Source organism: Sphaeramia orbicularis, chromosome 13 (genome assembly GCF_902148855.1).
Source record: "Sphaeramia orbicularis chromosome 13, fSphaOr1.1, whole genome shotgun sequence".
Classification (NCBI taxonomy): Eukaryota; Metazoa; Chordata; class Actinopteri; order Kurtiformes; family Apogonidae; genus Sphaeramia; species Sphaeramia orbicularis.
In genome coordinates this window covers 23,148,133-23,175,647 of record NC_043969.1, presented here as the reverse complement: position 1 = coordinate 23,175,647, position 27,515 = coordinate 23,148,133, and the positions used below count along the sequence as shown (strand labels likewise).

General features: G+C 35.8%; 1 protein-coding gene across 1 annotated transcript in view; it reads right to left on the bottom strand.

The window, feature by feature from the left end:
- Window positions 1-509: 509 nt before the first annotated feature.
- Window positions 510-27,515, bottom strand: part of LOC115432238 (NACHT and WD repeat domain-containing protein 2) — a 43,461-nt gene continuing 16,455 nt past the window's right edge. The window contains exons 5-10 of the mRNA XM_030153122.1: window positions 26,696-26,834; window positions 12,648-12,790; window positions 8,805-9,128; window positions 8,514-8,615; window positions 6,758-7,484; window positions 510-4,116 (exon numbers count right to left, since the gene is read on the bottom strand). Coding sequence (XP_030008982.1) covers window positions 962-4,116; window positions 6,758-7,484; window positions 8,514-8,615; window positions 8,805-9,128; window positions 12,648-12,790; window positions 26,696-26,834 — 4,590 coding nt within the window. The 3' untranslated portion in view covers window positions 510-961. The remainder of the gene's footprint in view (window positions 4,117-6,757; window positions 7,485-8,513; window positions 8,616-8,804; window positions 9,129-12,647; window positions 12,791-26,695; window positions 26,835-27,515) is intronic.

Genomic DNA, 27,515 nt, shown 5'->3' with positions numbered 1-27,515 from the left:
CATCATTACACAGCAAATGACAGTACAAAGGATGTAATGTTCCTGCAGGTTGTATTATTCTGTCTGCCTACAAATACAGGGTGGGGAAGCAAAATTTACAATATTTTGAGGCAGGGATTGAAAGACAGTGTATGACCAATTAGTTTATTGAAAGTCATGAGAATTTATTTGCCACAAGAAAATTGACATAATAGAAAATGTTTTTATTCTGTGTCCTCCTTCTTTCTCAATAACTGCCTTCACACGCTTCCTGAAAATTGCGCAAGTGTTCCTCAAAAATTCAGGTGACAACTTCTCCCATTCTTCTTTAATAGTATCTTCCAGACTTTCTCGTAATAGTTTTGCTCATAGTCATTCTCTTCTTTCCATTATAAACAGTCTTTATGGACACTCCAACTATTTTTGAAATCTCCTTTGGTGTGACGAGTGCATTCAGCAAATCACACACTCTTTGACGTTTGCTTTCCTGATTACTCATATGGGCAAAAGTTTCTGAAAAGGTATGGATAATAGTGTTAGGTATGATTATGACATCAATATATGTTTGGTTTCAAAACAATTGACGTAGTGCCTGCTGAGAAAAAACAACTAAATGTTCATTGTAAATTTTGCTTCCCCACCCTGTGTATTATGTGTGATGTAGAAGAGTGCAATATTCTTACAGCATATAAACATCTGCAGCTCCTAACTTGCAGAAACAAGAGTATCATTTAATAATTTCCTAACAGCTTCATTCATTTGCATAATTTCTTGCATCTTGGAGCAAAAAATTAACAGTAACCTCAAGTATATTGCAAATAAAGTGAGAATAAAAATACTTCTGTGCCTCCTCTTGTTTCTGTTTTTGTTTGGCCTATGACAGAAGTTTTTGGCCAAATAGTGGTGGGGGGGTTGACCAGTAGTTCAGATGTGTCTCCTTTGCACAGGCTCTGTGGTTTATCAGAAACAACATGGCGGCTCATTAAGGCCATGTAATGTTTGGTGTTTTCAGAGGTACCCATGTACTCAATGTTCTGTCAAAGGGACACTGGCTCAGATATCGTGGTAAATGTTCCTTCCACTTCTCTGTCTCCTTTCCATTGACGTTGACGTCTAAAAGAGAGTACACTCCTACAGAGCCATCCTCAAAACCCACAACCACACACTGCTGCTCACACACAGCCAACGTCAAGGGATTCTTAGGCAGACACACACTTCCTATCTGGGTCCCGTCTGCCAGACGTATCACTGTGAGGACAGGCCTCACATGGAGGTGACACACACAGTTACTGTCCAGGTCTGTGGGACACGATACATAGATCACATAGAGTCCAGATCTGTCCAAACAGGCTTTAATGACCGGACCTTTGGCTTTGAACGAGCACAGTCTGATCTGAGTCAGGTCCAAGATGGTTACAGCTTCATTATCAGTAGACAGCAGTGCATAACTACCATCAGACGACATGTGAAAGTCTTGTGGCTGACAGTGGAGGGTATACGGCAGCTGAAAGTGTCTGCAAACCGTCTCCTCTGCTACTTTCCAGGTGTACACTGACCCTGAAGCAGCTATCACTACCACAAAGTCTGGATGCTCTGAAAGGCTGTGGAAAGCAACAACATGCTCCGAGCTTTCCACACAAGAGAAACGCTTACTGATTGAGCCAGACCAAAGACTGGCAGCCAGTAGATCGCCACGGCGACGCCCAATCAGGAAAGTACTCTCAGATGATATCTGAGCGTCAGATAGGTACAAATGTATGCTGCAAACAGCGCCACCATTAGCCAGCTTCCAAACCCGAGACAGGCCTCGCTCAGAAACACTCACCCCAAAGTTACAATTAGGAGTCAGCAGGATATCTGTGGCTCTGCTGCCGCTGATCCGCACAATGTTCAGCCCACTTTTGGTCTGCCAAATGTAAATTTCACCAGCTGAAAGTATGACAAGATGAACACTATCCAGAGAAAGTCTGAGCTTTTCTACTGGTCCATTATGCTGGAGGTAAATATATGGGAGTCCAGTCTCTAAGTTCCATTTCCACACCATCTCTGACCCATCAGTCGTGTAGAAACCTTCTCCCTCTTGCTCAACTGCCACTTCCTTCACTCCACAGCCCATTTTAAGAGCTGTACCTGCTGCACATATCATTTCAGAGTCCCACAATGTGAGGCAGCCATCACGACCAACACAAATGACATCTGAGGCCGTTTTGATGAGAGTAAAAGGCAACGTGGATGTACCCGTTTCCAAAGAGAGAAGACACTTTCCTGTGCTGACACTCCACACCAATACGAGGCAACACTTGTCTAACAAAGCCAGGAAAAGATGTCCATCATGGGAGAAAACAGCTTCGGTGAAGGTTTTCCCCCTTGGAGCCAAGAACTGGTCCAGTTCCTCTAATTCCAAAGTGTCCCACAGTGTGACCTGTTGAGACTGACACACCAGCAAAGTGTGAAATTCATTGGAATAGTCTGTGCTGAGAACATCATTTGATTCAGCTCCAGGAGAACCTTCCTTAAGAAGAATGGGTAGGTGTGCTTTGGCTGCCACATCCCATAAAGCTACATTTCCCCTCCTGTCGACACAAAGCATTTCCCAGTTATTTTCACAGAGGATTACTGATACAACTGCACTGTGACTGGAGCGTGAACAGGTACCGAGGAGACTGCGAGTGTTGGTGTTAAATATGGACACTGTGCCTCCCTCCTCCCCACAGTACATGTAAGTGCAATCGGAAGAACAAACCAAACAGTTCACAGAGCTCTGACACTGGAAATGAGTCATGGTCTCACTGGAGATCTCAAACACACTCACAAAACTCTCATCCTTCCACTGCACACATATTTTCTCCTGACATGCCGCAAACCTTTGGATTTCGTCCAGCGTGCATTGACTCGACTCTGTTTTTGAAGGATCCTTGACCTCGAGAAAACACTCCGGACCCGTCACATCCCACATGAGAAGCTTGTTGCTGTGAGTTGAAAGCAGAATGAACTGACCACTACTCTTTACTCCTGCAAACTTCACTTCTTCTTGCTCACAGTTTAGTGAAAGCTCAACTATGTCACACCCAACACCTTTCCATATCCACAATGAATCATCATCCATGAGCACGGCCACAATCCCGCACTCTGTCCCAGCTGCTTCCTTAACTTTTCCGGTTTTGGCATCAGATTGTACACATTTAATAGCAGGAACAGCAGATGGAGCAGGCCAAAGCACCACTCCCACTCCACTGCCACTCTTTCTCCTTTCTTTTCTGATCTCTCTGATATAACCTTCAAGTGCAGGAAAGGCCTCCAGGTAAGGGATTAGGCTCATTTCCATCACAGTGGGCATCTCTAAGGGTGAGCTCTGCAGAAAACAGGAAGAAGACTTCAGTATGCTTCCTAAGAGCCACCTCTCTCTTGCAAAGTTGAGTCCAGACGAGTCCTTTCCTCCATCTAACATAACTACCAGATCTTCTAAGAGACCAGCTCGAACCATCGCTTGGTGAAACCCTAATGACGTTAACAGCATGTCCTCTAGTTCCTCACCCCTGCCACTTTCCTGTAAGTGATGCGGCAGTTCTAAAACCTTCCTCAAGTTAACACGCCCTACTCCTTTGGAAGAACTGAAGGCAAACGGCTGACTGGCTGGTTGTCTGTCTACGTACACGGCCATTTCACCTGATTCCTGGTTCACCTGTAGTGGTTTAGAGCATCCACATGCCCATCTACCAGTGAAATAGTCAGCCATCTCTGAATGAAGCTCCCTCTTCACCTCATTAGCACCTAAATACCTCTTAGCTACGACCAGCCCAAAATGCCTGCTCACCCAGAACAGAACATGTGACCCTCCGACTGTCCTCCTCATCAGAAATCCCCTCAAATCTAAAAGGAGTCTCTCCACACTGACTTGGGAGACCCTCATCTTGGAGGAGGAGCTTTCACCCTGCTGAACGTATTCAGCCAGGACCCTGTTGTCGCTGGACAGCAGATCGGTGAGTTCAGCCTCAGTGAGTCCGGTCCTAGAGAGGGTCAGATAGGAGACGGCACGAGACACCAGGAAGTACCCGTGTTTCTGCTCGAGGAGATCCAGGAGAGCAGAGATGGATGGATGAACACCATCAGGGAGTGAGGACTCTGTCACCTCTGAATCTGATGGCACAAAAAAAAAAACCAGAATAAAAGGAATGGCAGATAATTAACACAGAAATATGTATATTGGTTTAAAGGTTTACTTTACATTTTTAAAGTGGGATTGAATGAGGTATTTTATCCATATTCAGTGAATTACCAGCAGTAGATCACAGTCAAAGCTGCATTTTGGACAAAAACTCAGGATATAGGGCTTAGATATACTTATGAGAACAAGGGCGTCAATAAAAACAGCATTTTAAACACATAAATAAGGCTAGCTGATATGGAAAATGGAAGGTTAAAAGGGCTAAAAGGTTGCTAATATCTGCTCTTACAGTTGAGACACATGCATGTTTCTATTGTTTATATACAACAAACCAGGTAATTTAACAGTATGAAGAGTTACTTTGACCGAAAAAAAATGCAAATGTACAGATATTGATACAAAAACTTATTAACTAAATAAAATGTATTTTCACTGAATAATCCTCCCTAGGCAGCTATGACAGTTTTATATCAAAGCTGAGATACTGTGCCGGTGTTCCTTGTAAAATAATGGTGTTTTAGTTAATTGGATATTTGGTGGTTCAACAGTGGTGTAAGTAACCCTTATAGAGCTTGGATGTATATTTCAAGTCATTATCTTGTTTTGGTATGGGGTTGATATTACCTGTAACAACACTAAACCATCTAATTGGGTTTTTTTTTTCATGCATCAGTAGACTCAGTCATAGTCGCTAGGGTATTTAACCTACATGTGCAGTATATAATGAGCTAGCACATTCTCCAAACCTGTTATCAACACAAAATTGTGAAGTGGAACCTGACATAGTACATGTGTTTCATCCCAAATCTAGTGTTCTAGCCAAAGGTGACAAAGCTTTACATGCAATTATCTGTACCTTTATAGATTTGTTTGGGGAAAAATAAATCTTCACACTGTTAAATAACATACAGTAGTTTGTTGCTTCCAAACAAAGGAGTATGTGTCTCTCAAAAATGATAGAACACTAGGATTTCCCAAATGTTTGATGGGAACTGTATGAAATATGCATACTATTTTCATCACTTTGACCCTTTCTTTCTGTCAGGAAACAGCAGACTGCCTGGTAATTTTAGATATTTGTTGATGTATAGTTGCCTCAATCACTTAGTTTGCATTTGTTATTGTGTGATTTACTTACTTTGCATCCAAACTAGTAAAAAATCTAACAAAATGAGGCAGCAAGACCAGAAAGTCTGGTGTTCTACAAGACAAAATTAGTTAAGGTGTTCTGGCAGCGTTGAAGCCAGTGATATAACACCTTCACTTCCATCTGAAAGAGCTGGGTGACATCAAGACACAGTGGCAAAGTGTTCTAAACAGTAAACACTTCAATTGGAATGGATTTTTTTTAGGTTCTTAACCCTTTCATGCATAGTGGTCACTCCAGTGGACAGTTACTCCACAGCTGTTCTCTTGTATTTTCATGGGTTTGGTTGTTTTAGTTCCATATCAGCCGACACAGTGGACACTTATGCATCATCTCAAACACTGCAATTCATACAATTACTGTAACGTTGCTGCTCTTGAGAAACCTGATCTGCACGAACATGTTGTAGTGCAAATTAATTGCTAATTGTTATTAGACTGTAATTAACAGTTTTCTGAAACAATTTTTTTTTTTATATCCTCCTGAGACCCAGTAATGCATTTTGTCCACTGTAGGGGACAAAAGTTTGACAGTTTAACTTAAAAAATACTGTCTATTACAAAGGACATTCCATTAAAAAAAATCAATCAATAAATAAAAATAAGTTTTAAAATGTATCTGAAAAAACTGTTGCATAATGCAGTTTCCAGTCAAGACAAATGTTTTAATGTAAAAAAGCTAAAATTGGCAATTTCCTGGGTCTCAGAAGGATATTATCTCTATTAAATGAGTAATAAGTAGTATTTGAGTATGATAAAGTTTGAGAAAACATCAGATTAGCGGCATTAAAAAAGTTATATCAGTATATCACTTTCTGATGATGACTTTTAAATACATGTTTCTTCGCTTCAAAAATTAAATGTATGGTGTCCAGCTGAGCGGACACTTTTGTAACTCCATGAAAAATAGGTTCATAAAATTTATTTATTTATTTTTTTTTAAATTTATTATTTTATTTCTTTTATTTATTTTATTGAAGGGATCAGTGGGGAAGTTTAAGGTGGTATGGCAACCTTTCATTTCTTATGTAGAACAGCTGACAATGCACCTTGACTCCGGTTAATACGTTTTATGTATAAAAAGTTTGTGATTTCACAGTGGGAACCCCCCCCCCCCCCTTTTTTTTTTTTTGTATGGTGGCTTATTCCTCTGTTATATGTCTCAGTGTTTGTCTTATTTTTTGCATGTTTGGAAAACTAGAAATGAATAAAAAATACATTGGAAAAAAAACATAAAAAAATTTCAATTGCAGTGCTTTTTTCATGCCTAAAAAGGAATAAAAACACTCAAGAAAAAATATTGACTAAGGTTCTCATAATTCATGCATGAAAGGGTTAAGCTACTTATGCAGACGTCCCTGTCCATAGTACATCACTTCTTCAGTGTGCATCTTCAGCTGAATATGGACAGGTACCTCATGTAACCCCCCTTCAAATGGTTCAACACTTTCATTTACAGAGGTATACCAGAGTGCCACAGTGAGGCGTGAGTATGCAGGAGGCGAACGTATAGAGGCAGACAGCAGGAAGTCAGAGCCTGGTTGACCAGCGCCTGTTGTCCTGATGTTACCCGCCTCCCTGAGCGGCACAGATGAGACGCCAACATCTTGACGCAGCCCTTCCTGCACGCCGGCCCCAGCTGTACATGTACATATCCTGACTGTCCACTGTCCTCTGAGTTACAGAGAGGTGGACTGCATTGTGGGTAATGTAGTCTGATGGCTTGCAGGATGTGTTTCTGGTTGGAGGAGACTGTGAGGATGAGTTTAACTCCAGGAGGAAGTGGAGAAGGGAGGCGTTCAATGACCTGGAGTCCACAGTTGTTTTCAGTCTGATCCAGGCCATCGAGAATTAAAACTAGAGGCCGTTTGGGTGAAGGCAGGGAGGAGAGAAGTGTTGACAGGTGTACTTTTAGCTCACAGAGACTCATGGCAGGTGTAGTGCTTTTAGGGTTCAGTACAGCATTAGGTTTTCCGTCAGAATCTGAGACATGCTTTTCAGTGTTGGAGACGACGTCTTTGACATCAGTACAGTTCGAGTCCAGTCTGGTGTTGAGGTTTGTGTCGTGGCTGCGGTAACTCCTTTCAATATCAGAACACAAGCTGGACAACTGGAGCTTTGTTGAAGGATTTCCTGACAAGTTGCAGAAAGAAGTGATGACCACAGGGTCACTGTCTTCAAACCAGGACTTTATCTGAGGAAAGAGAGAGAAAAGAGAAGAGAACACTTAAAACGTGCTATCAGGCCTTTTTATTCAACCTACTGACATGATAACACTACTTGTAATGGATGGTTTAGCTATCTTGGATAAAACTGCATGTTTATTTTACAGTTAAAAAGGGAAGAAAAATGACAATATAAAAAATGGCAATATTAGTTGTGAGGAACTTCAATTTAATTATAAAATATTGAATAATCAGACATTTTGTACATTTTAAATAAAAAAGACAAATCAAAGAATTATTTTACTTCATGTTATTTGTAGTAAAGTTGGAATAAGATAATAATTTATTTTAAAATCCTTTACAAAATAGTAATAAACGTACACAAACCATGTTAATCACAGCTTCAATCAATCAATCAATCAATCAATCAATTAATCACATTTTATTTATATAATGTTACATCCTAGCAAAAGTTATCTCATGACACTTTACATTTAGAGCTGGTTTAAACCAGACTCTTCAGCTAAATGCACCTTTGTGTATTTTTTTTCCTGTTTAATATCAGTGTTTTTCTGTTTTCCATGTTTTTTGTAATTTGTCTCAATATTGTCTGATCTGCACATGTTGGATATTTTATTCTGCATATATTATGACAATTGTATGCTTTTATTTCTGACAATACAATGACAATAAATATGTTCTGATATGTATGTTGAGTGTCTTTTAATAATAATAATAATAATAATAATAATAATAATAATAATAATAACAATAATAATAATAACAACAACAACAACAACAATAATAATAATAATAATAATAATAATAATGATGATAATAATAATAAGAACAACAACAACAACAACAACAACAATAATAATAATAATAATAATAATAATAATAATAATAATAATAATAATAATAATAATAATAATAATAATAATAATAATAATAATAATGGATTAGATTTCTATAGCACTTTTCTGAGTTCATGGGGTAGAAGCCCAAAGTGAATGCTGAAACTTCAATTAATAGATATATTACTCATGATCCCTTACCTGTCGAGCGCAGTGTGCCATCAGTACTGTCTTCCCTGTGCATGTACCTCCTGTCAACACTAGAGGACACTGTTGGTCTCTCTGCAGCACATAGGCTTTGACCTACAACACATGACAAGTGGGTTTCAGAAACACTGTGGTGCATTTGGTGTCATCCTGAATGTTTCTCTTGTGGTTCTTCTAATGCAACATGAATTTAGAACATAATATATCTGCACCAGAAGCAATAAAAGTTAAGTATCTCAACACTGTTTTTAGTTTTGGGAAAACCTTTCAAAAAATCAGCCTAACCTCGTCCTCTTCGGGCCGAATGAGTTCATAAAACTGAGACAGCTCCGTGCACAGCTCCTCCTGCTCTGCTTTCCCTCTGGCCAAAGCATCGACAGGGTCTGACATGTTGAAGCTGTCGGTCAACTTCACCAGGTCGGAGTACGCCTGCTGACAGAGAGAATCAGCATAGGTCCGCCTCCTGGCTGTGGTGTAACCATAGCGACGGTCACATTCAGTGGTGATGGTGTAAAGTAAAATCTCATACGATGTGATGAGACCAGGGAGGAAGATGTCACACAGCTCTGACAGTAACGCCTCGTCGGTGGGTTGATCAGGGGCAGCAGCCTGGAAACACAGAAGCATTTATTATCACAGTTTAACTCTTTAATTCCTGAGACATTATTCAAGGTAAAGGTGCTGCTGTGAATTAGTGGCTGTTTCAGTGTCATAAAAGCTGCTGCAGGGCCGTTCAGAGAGCTATAAAGGGGCAGGGGCTCAAACTTCCAAAAGGGCACATGAAAATTAATAACCACCAATTACAAAGTTCACATTTAGCAACAAGCAACATTACAGGGTGGGGAAGCAAAATTTACAATATTTTGAGGCAGGGATTGAAAGACAGTGTATGACCAATTAGTTTATTGAAAGTCATGAGAATTTATTTGCCACAAGAAAATTGACATAATAGAAAATGTTTTTATTCTATGTGTCCTCCTTCTTTCTCAATAACTGCCTTCACACGCTTCCTGAAACTTGCGCAAGTGTTCCTCAAATATTTGGATGACAACTTCTCCCATTCTTCTTTAATAGTATCTTCCAGACTTTCTCGTAATAGTTTTGCTCATAGTCATTCTCTTCTTTCCATTATAAACAGTCTTTATGGACACTCCAACTATTTTTGAAATCTCCTTTGGTGTGACGAGTGCATTCAGTAAATCACACACTCTTTGACGTTTGCTTTCCTGATTACTCATATGGGCAAAAGTTTCTGAAAAGGTATGGATAATAGTGTTAGGTATGATTATGACATCAATATACGTTTGGTTTCAAAACAATTGACGTAGTGCCTGCTGAGAAAGAACAACTAAATGTTCATTGTAAATTTTGCTTCCCCACCCTGTATTAATCCACAGCAAGTCAAAGATTGACCACATGGTCCAGATCAATGTCCTCAATACTGGGTGTGTCCTCCCTGAGCCCAACACAGGCTGTGCACCTTCTACACACACTCTGGATTCACCTCCTGATCCTATCTGGGGGCTGTTGTCCTACTCTTCCTGAAGGGCCTGTATGAGCATCTGGCGGTTGTCAGGTGCTGGACGCCTAGCATACATGGATCTACCAAGAATATCCCACAGATGTTCAATGGGATTGAGATCTTTGACTTGCTGTGGATTAATAATGTTGCTCGTTGCTAAATGTGAACTTTGTTGAACTCCCCTTTGTCATATTTTACATTCTCCTCTGGATCCTCATCCACTGTTTTGTTGTTTGTTGTATTTTGTTTGTTAATTAAATGTTTTTTTAAGAACAAGAAAGAATTTGTTTTCATATTTAATAAAATGGTGTGAAATGGCATCACATAGAATATGTGATAAGTTTCTTTTGATGTTCAGTTTATATACAGTATAAGTGGAAATAAAGATGGAATGTGTAGAAGTTTTTGTGTGTTAATACCCTGCAAAAATCTAAATCTTACCAAGTGTATTTTTATAAGACATAATAAGACAAAATCACCTAAAGAGTTACTTTTCAGTGAGATATAAGAACTTGGTTTTAGATAATAGATCTTGAAAATCTTATTTCAAGAAATCTTAGTAAGATAATTTTCACTTGTTCCATTGGCAGATTTTTTTTGCTTAATTCAAGATTTTTTTTTTCTCCATTCACCAAAAAAATCTGCCAATGGAACAAGTGAAAATTATCTCGGTTATTATTTGGTAATTATCTGGCTGTGAGTATGTGTTTGTGTTCTTTTCTCTAGTGGTTTTGCTTTACTGTGTGTTTTAGAGTCAAAACAGGGTGGAATAACCAAAAAACACATAGAGAGGAACTGAAGTTTGACGGCATTTTACAGAAAAAGAATGCTCTTCAATAAGAGGTTTAAAACATCGAACACGAACTATGAACTGGAACACACTGAGCAACAAGTATTTAAATTTGAGCTCAGGAGTTTTAGTTTTGGGGCTCTTTTTTCTACATCAGTCCAGCTACTTTTACGCACCTGGTTGAACTTCAAAACTCGGTAAAAACACAGTAAAAAATAAATAAAGGAAGATCACGACACCCCTGCAAACAACAGTAAAAACAACTACCAAAAAAAAAAAAAAACACAAGGAAAACTGAAAAAAAAGCCCAAACTGTCTATTTTTATATTGAGTCGGTCTCACTCACTACTCTGTTTTACCCCCCTGTTGAGCCGCATTATATAATAAATTCCCATCATGTAATAAAAGTTCAAAATGTAATAAGAATGTCACGTCATCTTGTAATAAAGCCGCATTATGTAATAAGCTGACACATTTTGTAATAAACTACGTCAACGCATTATATAGTAAATTTTTTCACATTATGTAGTAAGTTATTACAATTTGAGAAATTTATTACAAAATGCACTCGACACATTTTTATTTAAAAAAAAAAAAAATGTAACAACATGGTTCATTATGTAATAACAATTCAAATTAATGTAATTTCAGAGCAATTTAGAAGAAATTAGTCACAGGAGCTACAGGTAATGTAATCAGAACTTTAACCACACAGTTTAAAGATTAATTTAGCACATTACATTTTCCTGAAAATAAAAATGTGTCAAGTGCATTCTGTAATAAATTTCTCAAATTGTAATAACTTACTACATAATGCAAAAAAATTTTACTGCATAATGCATTGAGGTAGTTTATTACAAAATGTGTCAGTTTATTACATAATGCGGCTTTATTACAATATGACGTTACATTCTTATTACATTTTGAACTTTTATTACACAATGGGAATTTATTACATAATGTGGCTCAACCCCCCCCCCCCCCCCATTCCACAGGTGGTGGGGGTGCACTGAGCATGCTCAGATGTCTATGGAAAGAATAAGGTCTGCTTTATCAGCACATTTTGACATTTTTATTATTGAGTAAACGGTTAAATTTTTATGAATATTTCAAATAAATCCTACATTCGGAACGCTCACCACAGACACGTTAGGGGTTAAAGGGTTTGAACCTTTAAAGACGCAGAACTACTTTTGTGGTGACTTCCAAACATTTTTTTCTCTCCATCTAACCTCTCCTAAGTATTTTAGTGGCGAAAAAGTGGTATTTTCCCATATTTAATTTACTGATCATGGAGATTCTCATTAAAGCTCATGGTAAAGTCAAAGTTTATTATATCAAAACAGAGAAAACTGAAAAAAACTTTGACTTTTTCAGTACAATATATCATTAACTGAAAATAAAGACAAGCATCTACAGTAGACTAGTCAATGTGTTGTAGAAAATGATGGTGTTTCTATGTTCACTACAGGGCCTTCGAACATTGATAAATCTAAAAAGTTGAGAAATTGCATTTTACATGAATTATCTGAACAAATTGAAAGGATTAGTAATTGAAATCTTATTAAATATTTAAGATCAGTGGATGCTTTTGGTCTCCAGTGGCTGTTTATGTTTATGATGATTAAATAAATTGTTTTACACAGAGAAAACAAACAAATAATGCTGATAATTATTTTAAGAGTTGTGTCAGGACTGCTTTTTTACCAAACATACTGACTAATGCTTCCCATGCTCTGTAGTTATATTAACTGGGCTGTGGTGTATGTACACTGAACTATGTTACAGCTGCATGTAGGAATAATCGGAGTTTTACCTCAGACTGGAACCGCAGGTGTGACTTCTCTGTGTCTTTCTTTTTATTTCCACTAATGACTCTGTGAACGTAGACCAGACAGCGGCCAGTTATGTCATTCTGAGGACGGTTTCCCAGAGCAACACGCAGATCTGCATCGAGGGCTGGATGAAAAACAGCAGGACATTATTAATCAATGACAAAAAACTTTTATTCAAGAACAAATGTGTGGTATTTAATTATTTTACTCTATCTAAGGGGTAAATACTACAGATTATTTAGAATTATTTTTAAGCAAAAAAAAAGTTGGAAATTTTTTTTCGGACCACATACCCCCCCCCAAATGATTTCTTGTACCAGTGGTCGAAAATGACCCCCTTGAAAAATGGTTTCAAACAGTCTGAAATACCTCACATGTGACTAATTGATGCCTTTGGGGTTATTTAGAAGTATTTTTAAGCAAAAAAAAAAGTTGGACAAAAATCTGGGTTTTTTTTCCGGACCCCCCCCTTACGATTTTCCGTACTGGTGGTCGAAAATGACACTCTTCAAAAATGGTTTCAAACAGTCTGAAATACCCAACATGTGACTAATTGATGCCTTTGGGAATGTTTAGAACAGTGGTTCTTAACCTTGTTGGAGGTACTGAACCCCACCAGTTTCATATGCGAATTCACCGAACCGTTCTTCATTAAAAAATAAAATATGATTTTTTTCAAATTCAAGACACAGGTACATGTTTTACTGGTGCACAAAATGAACCGTGCATTAACATCACTGTGTTCAAAGGACAAAACCAATACAGTGCATGAACTCACAACAAATTACATACCTTTTCACAAAGACATGACCTTTTTTAATACTACCACACTGAAATGGTTTTAATTTTTAACCTTATGTATCCCAATAATGAACTTATTGTATTTATGCTATTTATCATTTTTAACATTTTAACACACACCCATCACCTAATTTCCATCAGGCTACAATGATAATGTAAATTTACTGCAAATCAGTGTGGCTGACGGCTTTAGCGTAATACGATTTCTCCATCCGCAACGATATGTCGGTCGTCACATGATTGTAACTGACCAGTGCGGTGACCGAAAAATGTAAACAAATGTTACACATGGCTGCCTCCGTGGTTAACAGGAAGTAGCAAAAGTCATAACATCGATGTGGAAAATACTCAAATAATTCATCGTCAGACGAGTGGAAGAGATTATAAACACTTCTGGATTGTGTTGTAGTGCTATAAGCAATAAGTATACACCGCGTATATTGGATGTCAATCAGAGAAAGAGTCTCCAAAGCCATTTGTTTACATACACGGACCTAGCCCGACACACACACCTGACTAATGAGTCGAGTGTGTGTCTTGACCTCCGCCGAACCCCTGCGACTGACTCACCGAACCCCTAGGGTTCGATCGAACCCAGGTTAAGAACCACTGGTTTAGAAGTATTTTTAAGCAAAAAAAAAAAAAGTTGGACCAAAATGTCGTTTTTTTTCCGGACCACATACCCCCCCTTTAGAATTCTGTGTTCCGGTAGTCGAAAATGACCCTCTTCAAAAATGGTTTCAAATAGTCTGAAATACCTCACATGTGACTAATTGATGTCTTTGTGATTGTTTAGAAGTATTTTTGAGCAAAAAAAAAAAGTTGGACCAAAATCTCGGGTTTTTTTTTCCAGACCACATACCCCCCGTTACGATTTTCCTTACCGGTGGTTGAAAATGACTCTCCTCAAAAATGGTTTTAAACAGTCTGAAATACCCAACATGTGACCAACTGATGCCTTTGGGATTGTTGAGAAGTACTTTTAAGCAAAAAAAAAAAAAGTTGGACCAAGATCACTTTTTTTTTCTGGACCACATACCCCCCCCTTCAGATTTTCCATACCGGTGGTCAAAAGTGACACTCTTCAAATACCTCACATGTGACTTGGTCCCACCTTTAAGTTCTATGTGGGTCCTACATGAGGACAACAGCTAAAATTATTCGCAGGTTCCATGTTGGCCCCATGTTAACTGACCATGTAAGTTTAATGCAGAATTACACTAGGTGTTAAGTGGGCTCCATCGGGGTAAGATATGCAAGACCCATTTTGGTCCCAGCAATTTAGTCCTATGCGGGTCCTACATGGGGACAACATGAGCTGAAACACGGTTTGCAAGTGGGATTGTCTGCAGGTTCTATGTTGATCGCATTCTTGCCCATGTGGGTTTAAGGCAGAATTACACTAGGGTCATTCCATGGCAATTCAACCAATGGTCCCCACATGACCCCCTCAGAAAATTATGACAAAAATCACACTTGTTCACCTACCAGATAAACAAACACATCCAAAATTTTAATGTCATATCTGTAATAGTTTAGGAGATACAACCCTTTGAAAATAATGTTGTTTTTTTTTTTAATTTTGCAAATTTGCTTTTGGTCCAACTTTGAGGAGGTGTATGTCCTTAGGTATTCAAGCCACACTGCTGAAACTTACTGTCTGGGGTGAAATCCCCCTGAAAAGACCAGATTTTGCATCAAAATAATTGTAGGTGCCTTCATGTTTGGTCCATGAGGCCTTGAAATCAGGCCAAAAGGCTAATTCTTCCAAATGTCCTCTCTCTTCAGGCTTGCACTGTGCCAGAATGGATGAATGTAGAGACCTAATGTTTTTTGCATGGATTCTTATGGTCAAGATGCAACAATATACTACAAAAAGACTACATTTAGATGAAAAGTGTTGCTGTGAGGCAATGAATAAAATGGGTCGATTTTAAGTTTTTCACAAAAATACTCATTTGAGCACCCAAATTACTACGTGGTCAGTTAATGAAAATTTTGAAATTTTACCATGTGTTCATATATGTTTCAAGATGTTGTGCACAAAATTTTAGCTTTGGAATAGAACTGGTTCTATTTTTAATATTTTTTTACTGCATGAGTATATTTTCTTCAAATTGTATACAAATGTAGGTGTAAATGAATTTTTTTAACACTATAATGACATTGATTATTACGCAAGTTATGATAATACTGGAGATATTTGAACTAGGCTGTGGAACTGCATGATGGTTCAGATAGAATAATTATAGATTTCCCAGAACTGGCGCAGGTTGATGCCTGTAGTAGAGACTTCTGGGAAATTGGATGGAGCTGGTCAGTTGACCCAATTTCATCAGGGTATATGACAGATGTGGAGCTAAGATTTCCCAGAATCACCAATTTTCGGAAAGCCTGTTTGTCTTGATAATGTCTTTCTGTGACATTCATCCTTTAAGATCAATCCGACAACACATTTTTTTCCATGATAAATAAGTTTGCTCAGGATTATGAAAAGAATTCCCAAAATTAGGCCGGAGAGCATCATAAAAATTCTGGGAAATCTTAGCTCACGAAAAATTGTAAGGGCGCGGTATGAAAAAAAAAACAGATTTTGGTCCAAATTTTTTTTATTTGCTTAAAAAAACTTCTAAACAATCCCAAAGGAATCAATTAGTCAAAAATGAGGTATTTCAGACTTTTTGACACCATTTTAAAGAGGGTCATTTTTGACCACCACGAAAAATCGTGAGGGAAAAAAAAAGAGATTTTTTTCCAAAATTTTGTTTGCTTAAAAATACTTCTGAACAATTCGTAAGACATCAATTAGTCACATATGAGGTATTTAAGACTTTTTGAAACCATTTTTAAGACGGTCATTTTCAACCACCAGTACGAAAAATCGTAAGGGAAGGTATGAAAAAAAAAACAACGAGATTTTGGTCCAAAATTTTTTTTTGCTTAAATATACTGATGAACAATCCCAAAGGCATCACAAGTAGTCAAATTTGATGTATTTCAGACTGTTTGAAAACATTTTTTAGAGGGTCATTTTTGACCACCTTTACGAAAAATCGTAAGGGTGCTTTATGAAAAAAAACGAGATTTTGGTCCAAAATTTTTTTTGCTTATAAATACTTATAAACAATCCCAAAGGCATCACTAGTAGTCACATTTGATGTATTTCAGACTGTTTGAAACTATTTTGAAGAGGGTCATTTTCGACCACTGGTAAAAAAAATCTTAAGTACGCGTGACATTTTGGTCCAAATATTTTTTTGCTTAAAAATACTTCTAAACAATCCCAAAGGCATCAATTAGTCTCATGTGAGGTATTTCAGACATTTTGAAACCATTTTGAGGAGGGTCATTTTAAACCACCGGTACAAAAAACCGCAAGGTCCAAAGAGATCCGTGAGACTGTGGTCCAAAATTTTTTTTGCTTAAAAATACTTCTAAATGATACCAAAGGCATCAATTAGTCTCACGTGAGGTATTTCAGACATTTTGAAACCATGTTGAAGAGGGTAATTTTCGACCACCGGGACAAAAAGTTGTAAGGACGCGGTATGAAAAAAAATGAGATTTTGGTCCATAATATTGTTGCTTAAAAATACTTCTAAATGATACCAAAGGAATAAATTAGTCTCATGTGAGAAATTTAAGACATTTTGAAACCATGTTGAAGAGGGTAATTTTCGACCACCGGGAAAAAAAGTTGTAAGGACGCGGTATAAAAAAAATGAGATTTTGGTCCAAAATTTTTTTGATAAAAAAATTCTTCTAAACAATTCCAAAGGCATCAACTAGTCACATGTGAGGTATTTCAGAAATGTTGAAACCATTTTGAGGAGGGTCATTTTAGACCACCGGTAAAAAAAAATCGTAAGGGAGCGGTATTAAAAAAATGAGATTTTGGTCCAAAATTTTTTTGGATTAAAAATACTTCTAAATGATACCAAAGACATCAATTAGTCAACTGTGAGGTATTTCAGACATTTTAAAACAATAACGAAAGGGGTCATTTTCGACCACTGGTACAAAAAATCGTAAGGACGCGGTATGAAAAAAATGAGATTTTGGTCCAAAAATTTTTTTGCCTAAAAATACTTCTAAACAATTCCAAAGGCATCAATTAGTCACATGTGAGGTATTTCAGAAATTTTGAAACCATTTTCAAGAGGGTCATTTTCGACCACCGGCACAAAAAATCGTAAGGGCGCGATATGAAAAAAAAGGAGATTTTGGTCCAAAATTTTTTTTGCTTAAAAATTCTTCTAAATTATACCAAAGGCATCAATTCGTCACCTTTGAGGTATTTCAGACATTTTGAAACCATTTTGAAGAACTTCATTTTTGGCCACCAGTTAAAAAAAGTAAAAAGGACGCGATATGAAAAAAAAAGGGATTTTGGTCCAAAATTTTTTTTGCTTAAAAATACTTGTAAATGATACCAAAGGCATCAATTCGTCACTTTTGAGGTATTTCAGACATTTTTAAACCATTTTGAAGAGGGTCATTTTTGATCGAAGGTACAAAAAATCGTAAGGACGCAGTATGAAAAAAATGAGATTTTGGTCCAAAATTTTTTTTGCTTCAAAATACATCGAAACAATTCCAACGGCATCAATTAGTGACATGTGAGGTATTTCAGACATTTTGAAACCATTTTGAAGGGGGTCATTTTCGACCACCGGTGCAAAAAATCGTAAGGACGCGGTATGAAAAAAAAAGAGATTTGGTCAAAATTTTTTTTGCCTTAAAATACTTCTAAATGATACCAACAACATCAATTAGTCACCTGTGAGGTATTTCAGACATTTTTAAACCATTTTGAAGAGGATCATTTTTAACCACCGGTGCAAAAAATCGTAAGGACGCGGTATGAAAAAAATGAGATTTTGGTCCAAAATTTTTTTTGCTTCAAAATACTTCTAAACAATTCCAATGGCATCAATTAGTCACATGTGAGGTATTTAAGACATTTTGAAACCATTTTGAAGAACTTCATTTTCGACCGCAGGTAAAAAAAAATCGTAAGGACGCGGTATGAAAAAAACGAGATTTTGGTCCAAAATTTTTGTTGCTATAAAATACTTCTAAATGAAACCAAAGACATCAATCAGTAACATGTGAGATATTTCAGACATTTTAAAACAATAATGAAAAAGGTCATTTTCGACCACTGGTACAAAAAATCGTAAGGACGCGGTATGAAAAAAAATGAGATTTTGGTCCAAAAATTTTTTTCTTAAAAATACTTCTAAACAATTCCAAAGGCATCAATTAGTCACATGTGAGGTATTTCAGAAATTTTGAAACCATTTTGAAGAGGGTCATTTTCGACCACCGGCACAAAAAATCGTAAGGGCGCGATATGAAAAAAAAATGAGATTTTGGTAAGAAAAAATTTTTGTTTAAAAATACTTCTAAATGAAACAAAAAGCATCAATTTGTCACCTGTGAGGTATTTCAGACATTTTGAAACCATTTTGAAGAGGGTCATTTTCGGACCACCGGTAAAAAAAATAAAAAGGACGCGATATAAAAAAAAAGGGATTTTGGTCCAAAATTTTTTTTGCTTAAAAATACTTGTAAATGATACCAAAGGCATCAATTCGTCACCTTTGAGGTATTTAAAACATTTTTAAACCATTTTGAAGAGGGTCATTTTTGATAGAAGGTACAAAAAATCGTATGGAAGTATGAAAGTGTGAAAAAAATGAGATTTTGGTCTTAAATTTTTTTTGCTTTAAAATACTTCTAAATGATACCAACAACATCAATTAGTCACCTGTGAGGTATTTCAATCATTTTTCAACCAATCTGAAGAGGGTCATTTTCGACTACCGGTACAAAAAATCGTAAGGACGCGGTATGAAAAAAATGAGATTTTGGTCCAAAATTTTTGTTGCTTCAAAATACTTCTAAACAATTCCAAAGGCATCAATTAGCCACATGTGATGTATTTCAGACATTTTGAAACCATTTTGAAGAACTTGATTTTCGACTGCAGGTACAAAAAATCGTAAGGACGCGGTATGAAAAAAAAACGCGATTTTGGTCCAAAATTTTTTTTGCTTAAAAATACTTCTAAACAATCCCAAAGGCATCAATAAGTCACATGTGAGGCATTTCAGATGTTTTGAAACCATTTTTAAGGGGGCCATTTTTTTACTACCGGTATAAAAAATCATAAGGGCGCGATATGAAAAAAAACGCGATTTCTGTCCAAAATTTTTTTTGCTTAAAAATACTTCTAAAATATCCCAAAGGCATCAATTAGTCACATGTGAGGTATTTCAGATGTTTTGAAACCATTTTTCAGATGGCCATTTTTCCCTACCGGTATAAAAAATCGTAAGGGCGCGATAAGAAAAAAAACTGTGATTTATTTCCAAAATATTTTATGCTTAAAAATACTTCTAAACAATCCCCAAGGCATCAATTAGTCACATGTGAGGTATTTCAGATGTTTTGAAACCATTTTTCAGGGGGCCATTTTTTTACTACCTGTATAGAAATTCGTAAGAAAAAAAAACGCGATTTTGGTCCAAAATTTTTTTTGCTTAAAAATACTTCTAAACAATCCCAAAGGCATCAATTAGTCACATGTGAGGTATTTCAGATGTTTTGAAACCATTTTTCAGGGGGCCATTGTTGTACTACCAGTATAAAAAAATCATAAGGGCGCGATATGAAAAAAAAACGTGATATTGGTTCAAAATTTTTTTTGCTTAAAAACACTTATAAATAATCCGAAAGGCATCAAATAGTCACTTGTGAGGGATTTCAGAAATTTTGAAACCCTTTTGAAGAGGGTCATTTTCGACCAACGGTACAAAAAATCGTAAGGACGCGGTATGAAAGAAATTAGATTTTGGTCCAAAATTTGTTTTGCTTAAAAACACTTCTAAATAATCCCAAAGGAATCAAATAGTCACTTGTGAGGTATTTCAGACATTTTGAAACCCTTTTGAAGAGGGTCATTTTCAACCACCGGTAAAAAATAAATCGTAAGGACGCGGCATGAAAAAAAAAAGAGATTTTGGTCCAAATTTTTTTTGCTTAAAAACACTTCTAAATAATTCCAAAGGCATCAAATAGTCACTTGTGAGGTATTTCAGAAATTTTGAAGAGGGTCATTTTCGACCACCGGGAAAAAAAAATCGTAAGGACGTGGTATGAAAAAAAAAGAGATTTTGGTCCAAAATTTTTTTTGCTTAAGAACACTTCTATATAATCCCAAAGGAATCAAATAGTCACTTGTGAGGTATTTCAGACATTTTGAAACCCTTTTGAAGAGGGTCATTTTCGACCAACGGTACAAAAAATCGTAAGGACGCGGTATAAAAAAAATATGAGATTTTGGTCCAAATTTTTTTTTCCTTAAAAACACTTCTAAATAATCCCAAAGGCATGAAATAGTCACTTTTGAGGTATTTCAGACATTTTGAAATCCTTTTGAAGAGGGTCATTTTCGACCACCGGTACAAAAAATCGTAAGGACGCGGTATGAAAAAAAATGAGATTTTGGTCCAAAACTTTTTTTTTCTTAAAAATACTTGTAAACAATATCAATATTATCAATTAGTCACATGTGAGGAATTTCAGACATTTTGAAACCCTTTTGAAGAGGGTCTCTTTCGACCATCGGTACAAAAAATTATAAGGACGCGGTATGAAAAAAAATTAGATTTTGGTCCAAAATTTTTTTTGCTTAAAAACACTTCTAAATAATCCCAAAGGCATCAAATAGTCATGTGTGAGGTATTTCAGAAACTTTGACACCCTTTTGAAGAGGGTCATTTTCGACCACCGGTACAAAAAATCGTAAGGACGCGGTATGAAAAAAATTAGATTTTGGTCAAAAATTTGTTTTGCTTAAAAACACTTCTAAATCATCCCAAAGGCATCAAATAGTCACTTGTGAGGTATTTCACACATTTTGAAACCCTTTTGAAGAGGGTCATTTTCGACCACCGGTAAAAAAAAATCGTAAGGACGCGGTATGAAAAAAAATGAGGTTTTGGTCCAAAATTTGTTTTGCTTAAAAACACTTCTAAATACTCCCAAAGGCATTAAATAATCACCTTTGAGGTATTTCAGACATTTTGAAACCCTTTTGAAGAGGGTCATTTTCGACCACCGGTACAAAAAATCGTAAGGACGCGGTATGAAAAAATAATGAGATTTTGGTCCAAAATTTTTTTTTCTTAAAAATACTTGTAAACAATATCAATATTATCAATTAGTCACATGTGAGGAATTTCAGACATTTTGAAACCCTTTTGAAGAGGGTCTCTTTCGACCACCGGTACAAAAAATTATAAGGACGCGGTATGAAAAAAAATTAGATTTTGGTCCAAAATTTTTTTTGCTTAAAAACACTTCTAAATAATCCCAAAGGCATCAAATAGTCACTTGTGAGGGATTTCAGAAATTTTGACACCCTTTTGAAGAGGGTCATTTTCGACCACCGGTACAAAAAATCGTAAGGATGCGGTATGAAAAAAAATGAGATTTTGATCCAAAATTTTTTTTGCTTAAAAACACTTCTAAATACTCCCAAAGGCATCAAATAATCACCTTTGAGGTATTTCAGACATTTTGAAACCCTTTTGAAGAGGGTCATTTTCGACCACCAGTAAAAAAAATCGTAAGGAAGCGGTATGAAAAAAAATTAGATTTTGGTCAGACTTTTTTTTGCTTAAAAACACTTCTAAATACTCACAAAGGTATCAAATAGTCACTTGTAAGATATTTCAGACATTTTGAAACCCTTTTGAAGAGGGTCATTTTCGACCACCGGTAAAAAAAAAAAATTGTAAGGACGCGGTATGAAAAAAAATGAGATTTTGGTCCAAAATTTTTTTTGTTTAAAAACACTTCTAAATACTCCCAAAGGCATCAAATAATCACCTTTGAGGTATTTCAGACATTTTGAAACCCTTTTGAAGAGGGTCATTTTCGACCACCGGTACAAAAAATCGTAAGGACGCGGTATGAAAAAAAATGAGATTTTGGTCCAAAATTTTTTTTTCTTAAAAATACTTGTAAACAATCCCAATATTATCAATTAGTCACATGTGACGTATTTCAGACATTTTGAAGCCTTTTGAAGAGGGTCATTTTCGACCACCGGTACAAAAAAAAAAAAAATCATAAGGACGCGGTATGAAAAAAAATGAGATTTTGGTCCAAAATTTTTTTTTCTTAAAAATACTTTTAAACAATCCCAATAGTATCAATTAGTCACATGAAAGGTATTTCAGGCATTTTGAAACCCTTTTGAAGAGGCTCATTTTCAACCACCGGTAAAAAAAATCGTAAGGACAAGGTATGAAAAAAAATTAGATTTTGGTCAGAATTTTTTTTTGCTTAAAAACACTTCTAAATTACTCCCAAAGGCATCAAATAGTCACTTGTGAGGTATTTCAGACATTTTGAAACACCTTTGAAGAGGGTCATTTTCGACCACCGGTACAAAAAATCGTAAGGACGCGGTATGAAAAAAATATAAGATTTTGGTCCAAAATTTTTTTTGCTTAAAAATACTTCTAAACAATCACAAAGGAATCAATTAGTCACATGTGAGGTATTTCAGATATTTTGAAACCATTTTTCAGGGGGCCATTTTTTTACTACCGGTATACAAAATCGTAAGGGCTCGATATGAAAAAAAAACGCGATTTTGGTCCAAAATATTTTATGCTTAAAAATACTTCTAAACAATCCCAAAGGCATCAAATAGTCACTTGTGAGGTATTTCAGACGTTTTGAAACAACTTTGAAGAGGGTCATTTTCGACCACTGGTACAAAAAATCGTAAGGACGTGGTATGAAAAAAATATGAGATTTTGGTCCAAAATTTTTTTTGCTTAAAAATACTTCTAAACAATCCCAAAGGCATTAATTAGTCACCTGTGAGGTATTTCAGATGTTTTGAAACCATTTTTCAGGGGGCCATTTTTTTACTACCCGTATAGAAATTCGTAAATATGAAAAAAAAACGCGATTTTGGTCCAAAATTTTTTTTGCTTAAAAATACTTCTAAACAATCCCAAAGGCATCAATTAGTCACATGTGAGGTATTTCAGATGTTTTGAAACCATTTTTCAGGGGGCCATTGTTGTACTACCGGTATAAAAAAATCGTAAGGGCACGATATGAAAAAAAAAAACGCGATATTGGTCCAAAATTTTTTTTGCTGAAAAATACTTCTAAACAATTCCAACGGCATCAATTAGTCACCTGTGAGGTATTTCAGATGTTTTGAAACCATTTTTTAGGGGGCCATTTTTTTACTACCCGTATAGAAATTCGTAAGGGGGCGATATGAAAAAAAAAACGCGATTTTGGTCCAAAATTTTTTTTGCTTAAAAATACTTCTAAACAATCCCAAAGGCATCAATTAGTCACATGTGAGGTATTTCAGATGTTTTGAAACCATTTTTCAGGGGGCCATTGTTGTACTACCGGTATAAAAAAATCGTAAGGGCGCGATATGAAAAAAAAAACGCGATATTGGTCCAAAATTTTTTTTGCTTAAAAATACTTCTAAACAATTCCAACGGCATCAATTAGTCACATGTGAGGTATTTCAGACATTTTGAAACCCTTTTGAAGAGGCTCATTTTCGACCGCAGGTACAAAAAATCGTAAGGACGCGGTATGAGAAAAATATGAGATTTTGGTCCAAATTTTTTTTTGCTTAAAAACACTTCTAAATAATCCCAAAGGCATCAAATAGTCACTTGTGAGGTTTTTCAGACATTTTAAAACCCTTTTGAAAAACTTCATTTTCGACCGCAGGTACAAAAAATCGTAAGGACGCGGTATGAAAAAAATTATATTTTGGTCCAAAATTTTTTTTTCTTCAAAATACTTCTAAACAATTCCAACGGCATCAATTAGTCACATGTGAGGTATTTCAGACATTTTAAAACCATTTTGAAGAATTTCATTTTCGACCGCAGGTACAAAAAATCGTAAGGACGCGGTATGAAAAAAATGAGATTTTGGTCCAAATTTTTTTTTGGCTAAATAATACTTCTAAACAATTCCAAACACATCAATTAGTTACCTGTGAGGTATTTCAGACATTTTGAAACCATTTTGAAGAGGGTCATTTTCGACCACCGGTACAAAAAATCGTAAGGGCGCGATATGAAAAAAAATTAGAGTTTGGTCCAAAATTTTTTTTTGCTGAAAAATACTTCTAAACAATTCCAAACGCATCAATTAGTTACATGTGAGGTATTTCAGACATTTTGAAACCATTTTGAAGAGGGTCATTTTCGACCACCGGTACAAAAAATCGTAAGGGCGCGTCATGAAAAAAAAATGAGATTTTGGTCCAAAATTGTTTTCTGCTTAAAAATACTTATAAATGATACCAAAGGCATCAATTAGTCACCTGTGAGGTATTTCAGACATTTTGAAACCATTTTGAAGAGGGTCATTTTCGACCAACAGTAAAAAAAAATCGTAAGGGCGCGATATGAAAAAAAAATGAGATTTTGGTCCAAAATTTTTTTTGCTGAAAAATACTTCTAAACGATTCCAAACGCATCAATTAGTTACATGTGAGGTATTTCAGACATTTTGAAAACATTTTGAAGAGGGTCATTTTCGACCACCGGTACAAAAAATCGCAAGGAAAAAAAATGAGATTTTGGTCCAAAATTTTTTTTGCTTAAAAATACTTCTAAATGATACCAAAGGAATTAATTAGTCACCTATGAGGTATTTCAGACATTTTGAAAACATTTTGAAGAGGGTAATTTTCGACCACCGGTACAAAAAATCATAAGGACACGGTATGAAAAAAATGAGATTTTGGTCCAAAATTTTTTTTTTCTTAAAAATACTTCTAAAGAATTCCAATGGCATCAATTAATCACATGTGAGGTATTTCAGGCAATTTGAAACAATTTTGAAGAGGTTCATTTTCGACCACCGGTACAAAAAATCGTAAGGGCGCGTGATATGAAAAAACATTTGATTTTGGTCCAAAATTTTTTTTGCTTTAAAATACTTCTAAACAATTCCAAAGGCATCAATTAGTCACCTTTGAGGTATTTCAGAAATTTTGAAACCATTTTGAAGAGGGTCATTTTCGACCACAGGTACAAAAAATCGTAAGGACGTGATATGAAAAAAAAAGAGATTTTTTTGTCCAAAATTTTTTTTGCTTTAAAATACTTCTAAATGATACCAAAAACATCAATTAGTCACCTTTGAGGTATTTCAGAAATTTTAAAACCATTTTGAAGAAGGTCATTTTCGACCACCGGTACAAGAAATCGTAAGGGTGCGTTATGAAAAAAAAAAAAGAGATTTTGGTCCAAAATTTTTTTTGCTTAAAATTACTTCTAAATGATACCAGAAGAATATGATGGATTGCTGTAGCCAAAATAATAATACCAAAAACAATAAAGGTGAAAAAAATAAGATCAACCCGAAATATATACAGAAGTAAAATGCAACATCAGGGGCTACATTCAGCCCAATCTGATCTGAAGTATAATAATAACAGAAGAACTTATATATAATGACAGCTTCAAAAATTTCCCTTTGTTTTAGTGCAAAAAAATAACAGTAATACATGAAAATATTTTCATTTACAAACTATCCAAACAAAAAGATGTGAATAACCTGAAAAAACTGAAATGTCTTAAGAAAAATAAACGCAATTTTAACAACAATATACCTCAACTTGTCATTTATACATGTGCATTACAGATCTACAAACTCACAAAACATTTAGTAACAGGCATTTTCTTTAGACATTTCAGGTTGTTCATATTGGTTCAGGTTATTCCAATTTTTTGTGAAAGAATAGTTTGTAAATGTAAATATTTTCATGTAATTTGACATCTTTTACACTAAAATAAAGACGACAATTTGGGTTGTCATTTATTCATAGGTTATTATGGTCTGATCCACATTAGATCGAATTGGGCTGAATGTGGAACCTGAACCAAACAGATTTCGACACCCTCGATACCCTCGTTAATATCCTCAGTGTCATTTTTGCATTTCACAAATTCATTCCACGGGCCGGTTTTGGTCCACGAGCCATATGTTTGACACCTGTGACCTAAAACATCATGTAAAACACTGAGGGGAACCACGTAACTGCACTTATAGTACGTACATTAGCATTACTACAAGCGCTAATGCTATCCACCACTGGTTTTATTTTTGTCTAACAAGGCCAAACATTAACAGTCTCATCCCGTACCTGATCTGTAGAAGCAACCAGCTTTCTCTGGTGTCATGAGGCCGTGGTGGACACACAAACCAACCGCAGTCTGAAACACCTTTTTCCGCTCTTCATCTTTTTCCATCATCATCATCTCCTCTGTTTCTTTTTCTTGAGCCTGTGAAACAAAGACAACAGGTTATTGTGCATTAAACATGGAACCACAGTCGAAAGAGAACGCACATAAGATAAGATAAGATAAAATAAGATGAGATAAAATAAAATAAGATCAAATAAGATCAAATAAAATAAGACAAAATAAGATCAAATAAAATAAGATCAAATAAAATAAGATAAAAAATAAGATAAGATAAGATGCAAGTACAGAGAAAAAGACAGGTAGAAAAAAAACACAAAAATATAAAGAGAAAAAAATGAGAAACTTGGTATTTTATATAAATATTTATATAAATAAAGAATTAGAATTAAAAGTTATAATTCTTTTCACCTGGTGAAATAAACCAGATCACTGAAATTGTAGGTAAAGCGTATAAGAACAAAGGAGGAAAAATGATATCCAAACTGTATCAGGGAATGGTGTCGAACAGGAAAACTTCAACTCTATATTAGAGATAAATGGAAAAAAAAGAGTTATAACGCAAAAGTATTGCGTTATAACGCAATAGTTTTTGCATTGGGATCTGCATTCTGGATCCGGCAGGTCGCTCAGGTCAGACACACCTGTACACTCAAAGAAATGAAACATCATATTTACTTAACATAGTTATGTAAACCGGTTCCATGAAACTAGGTTGAATAAATGGGAAAAAGACTAGTCATGTAATTACTACTACAGGCT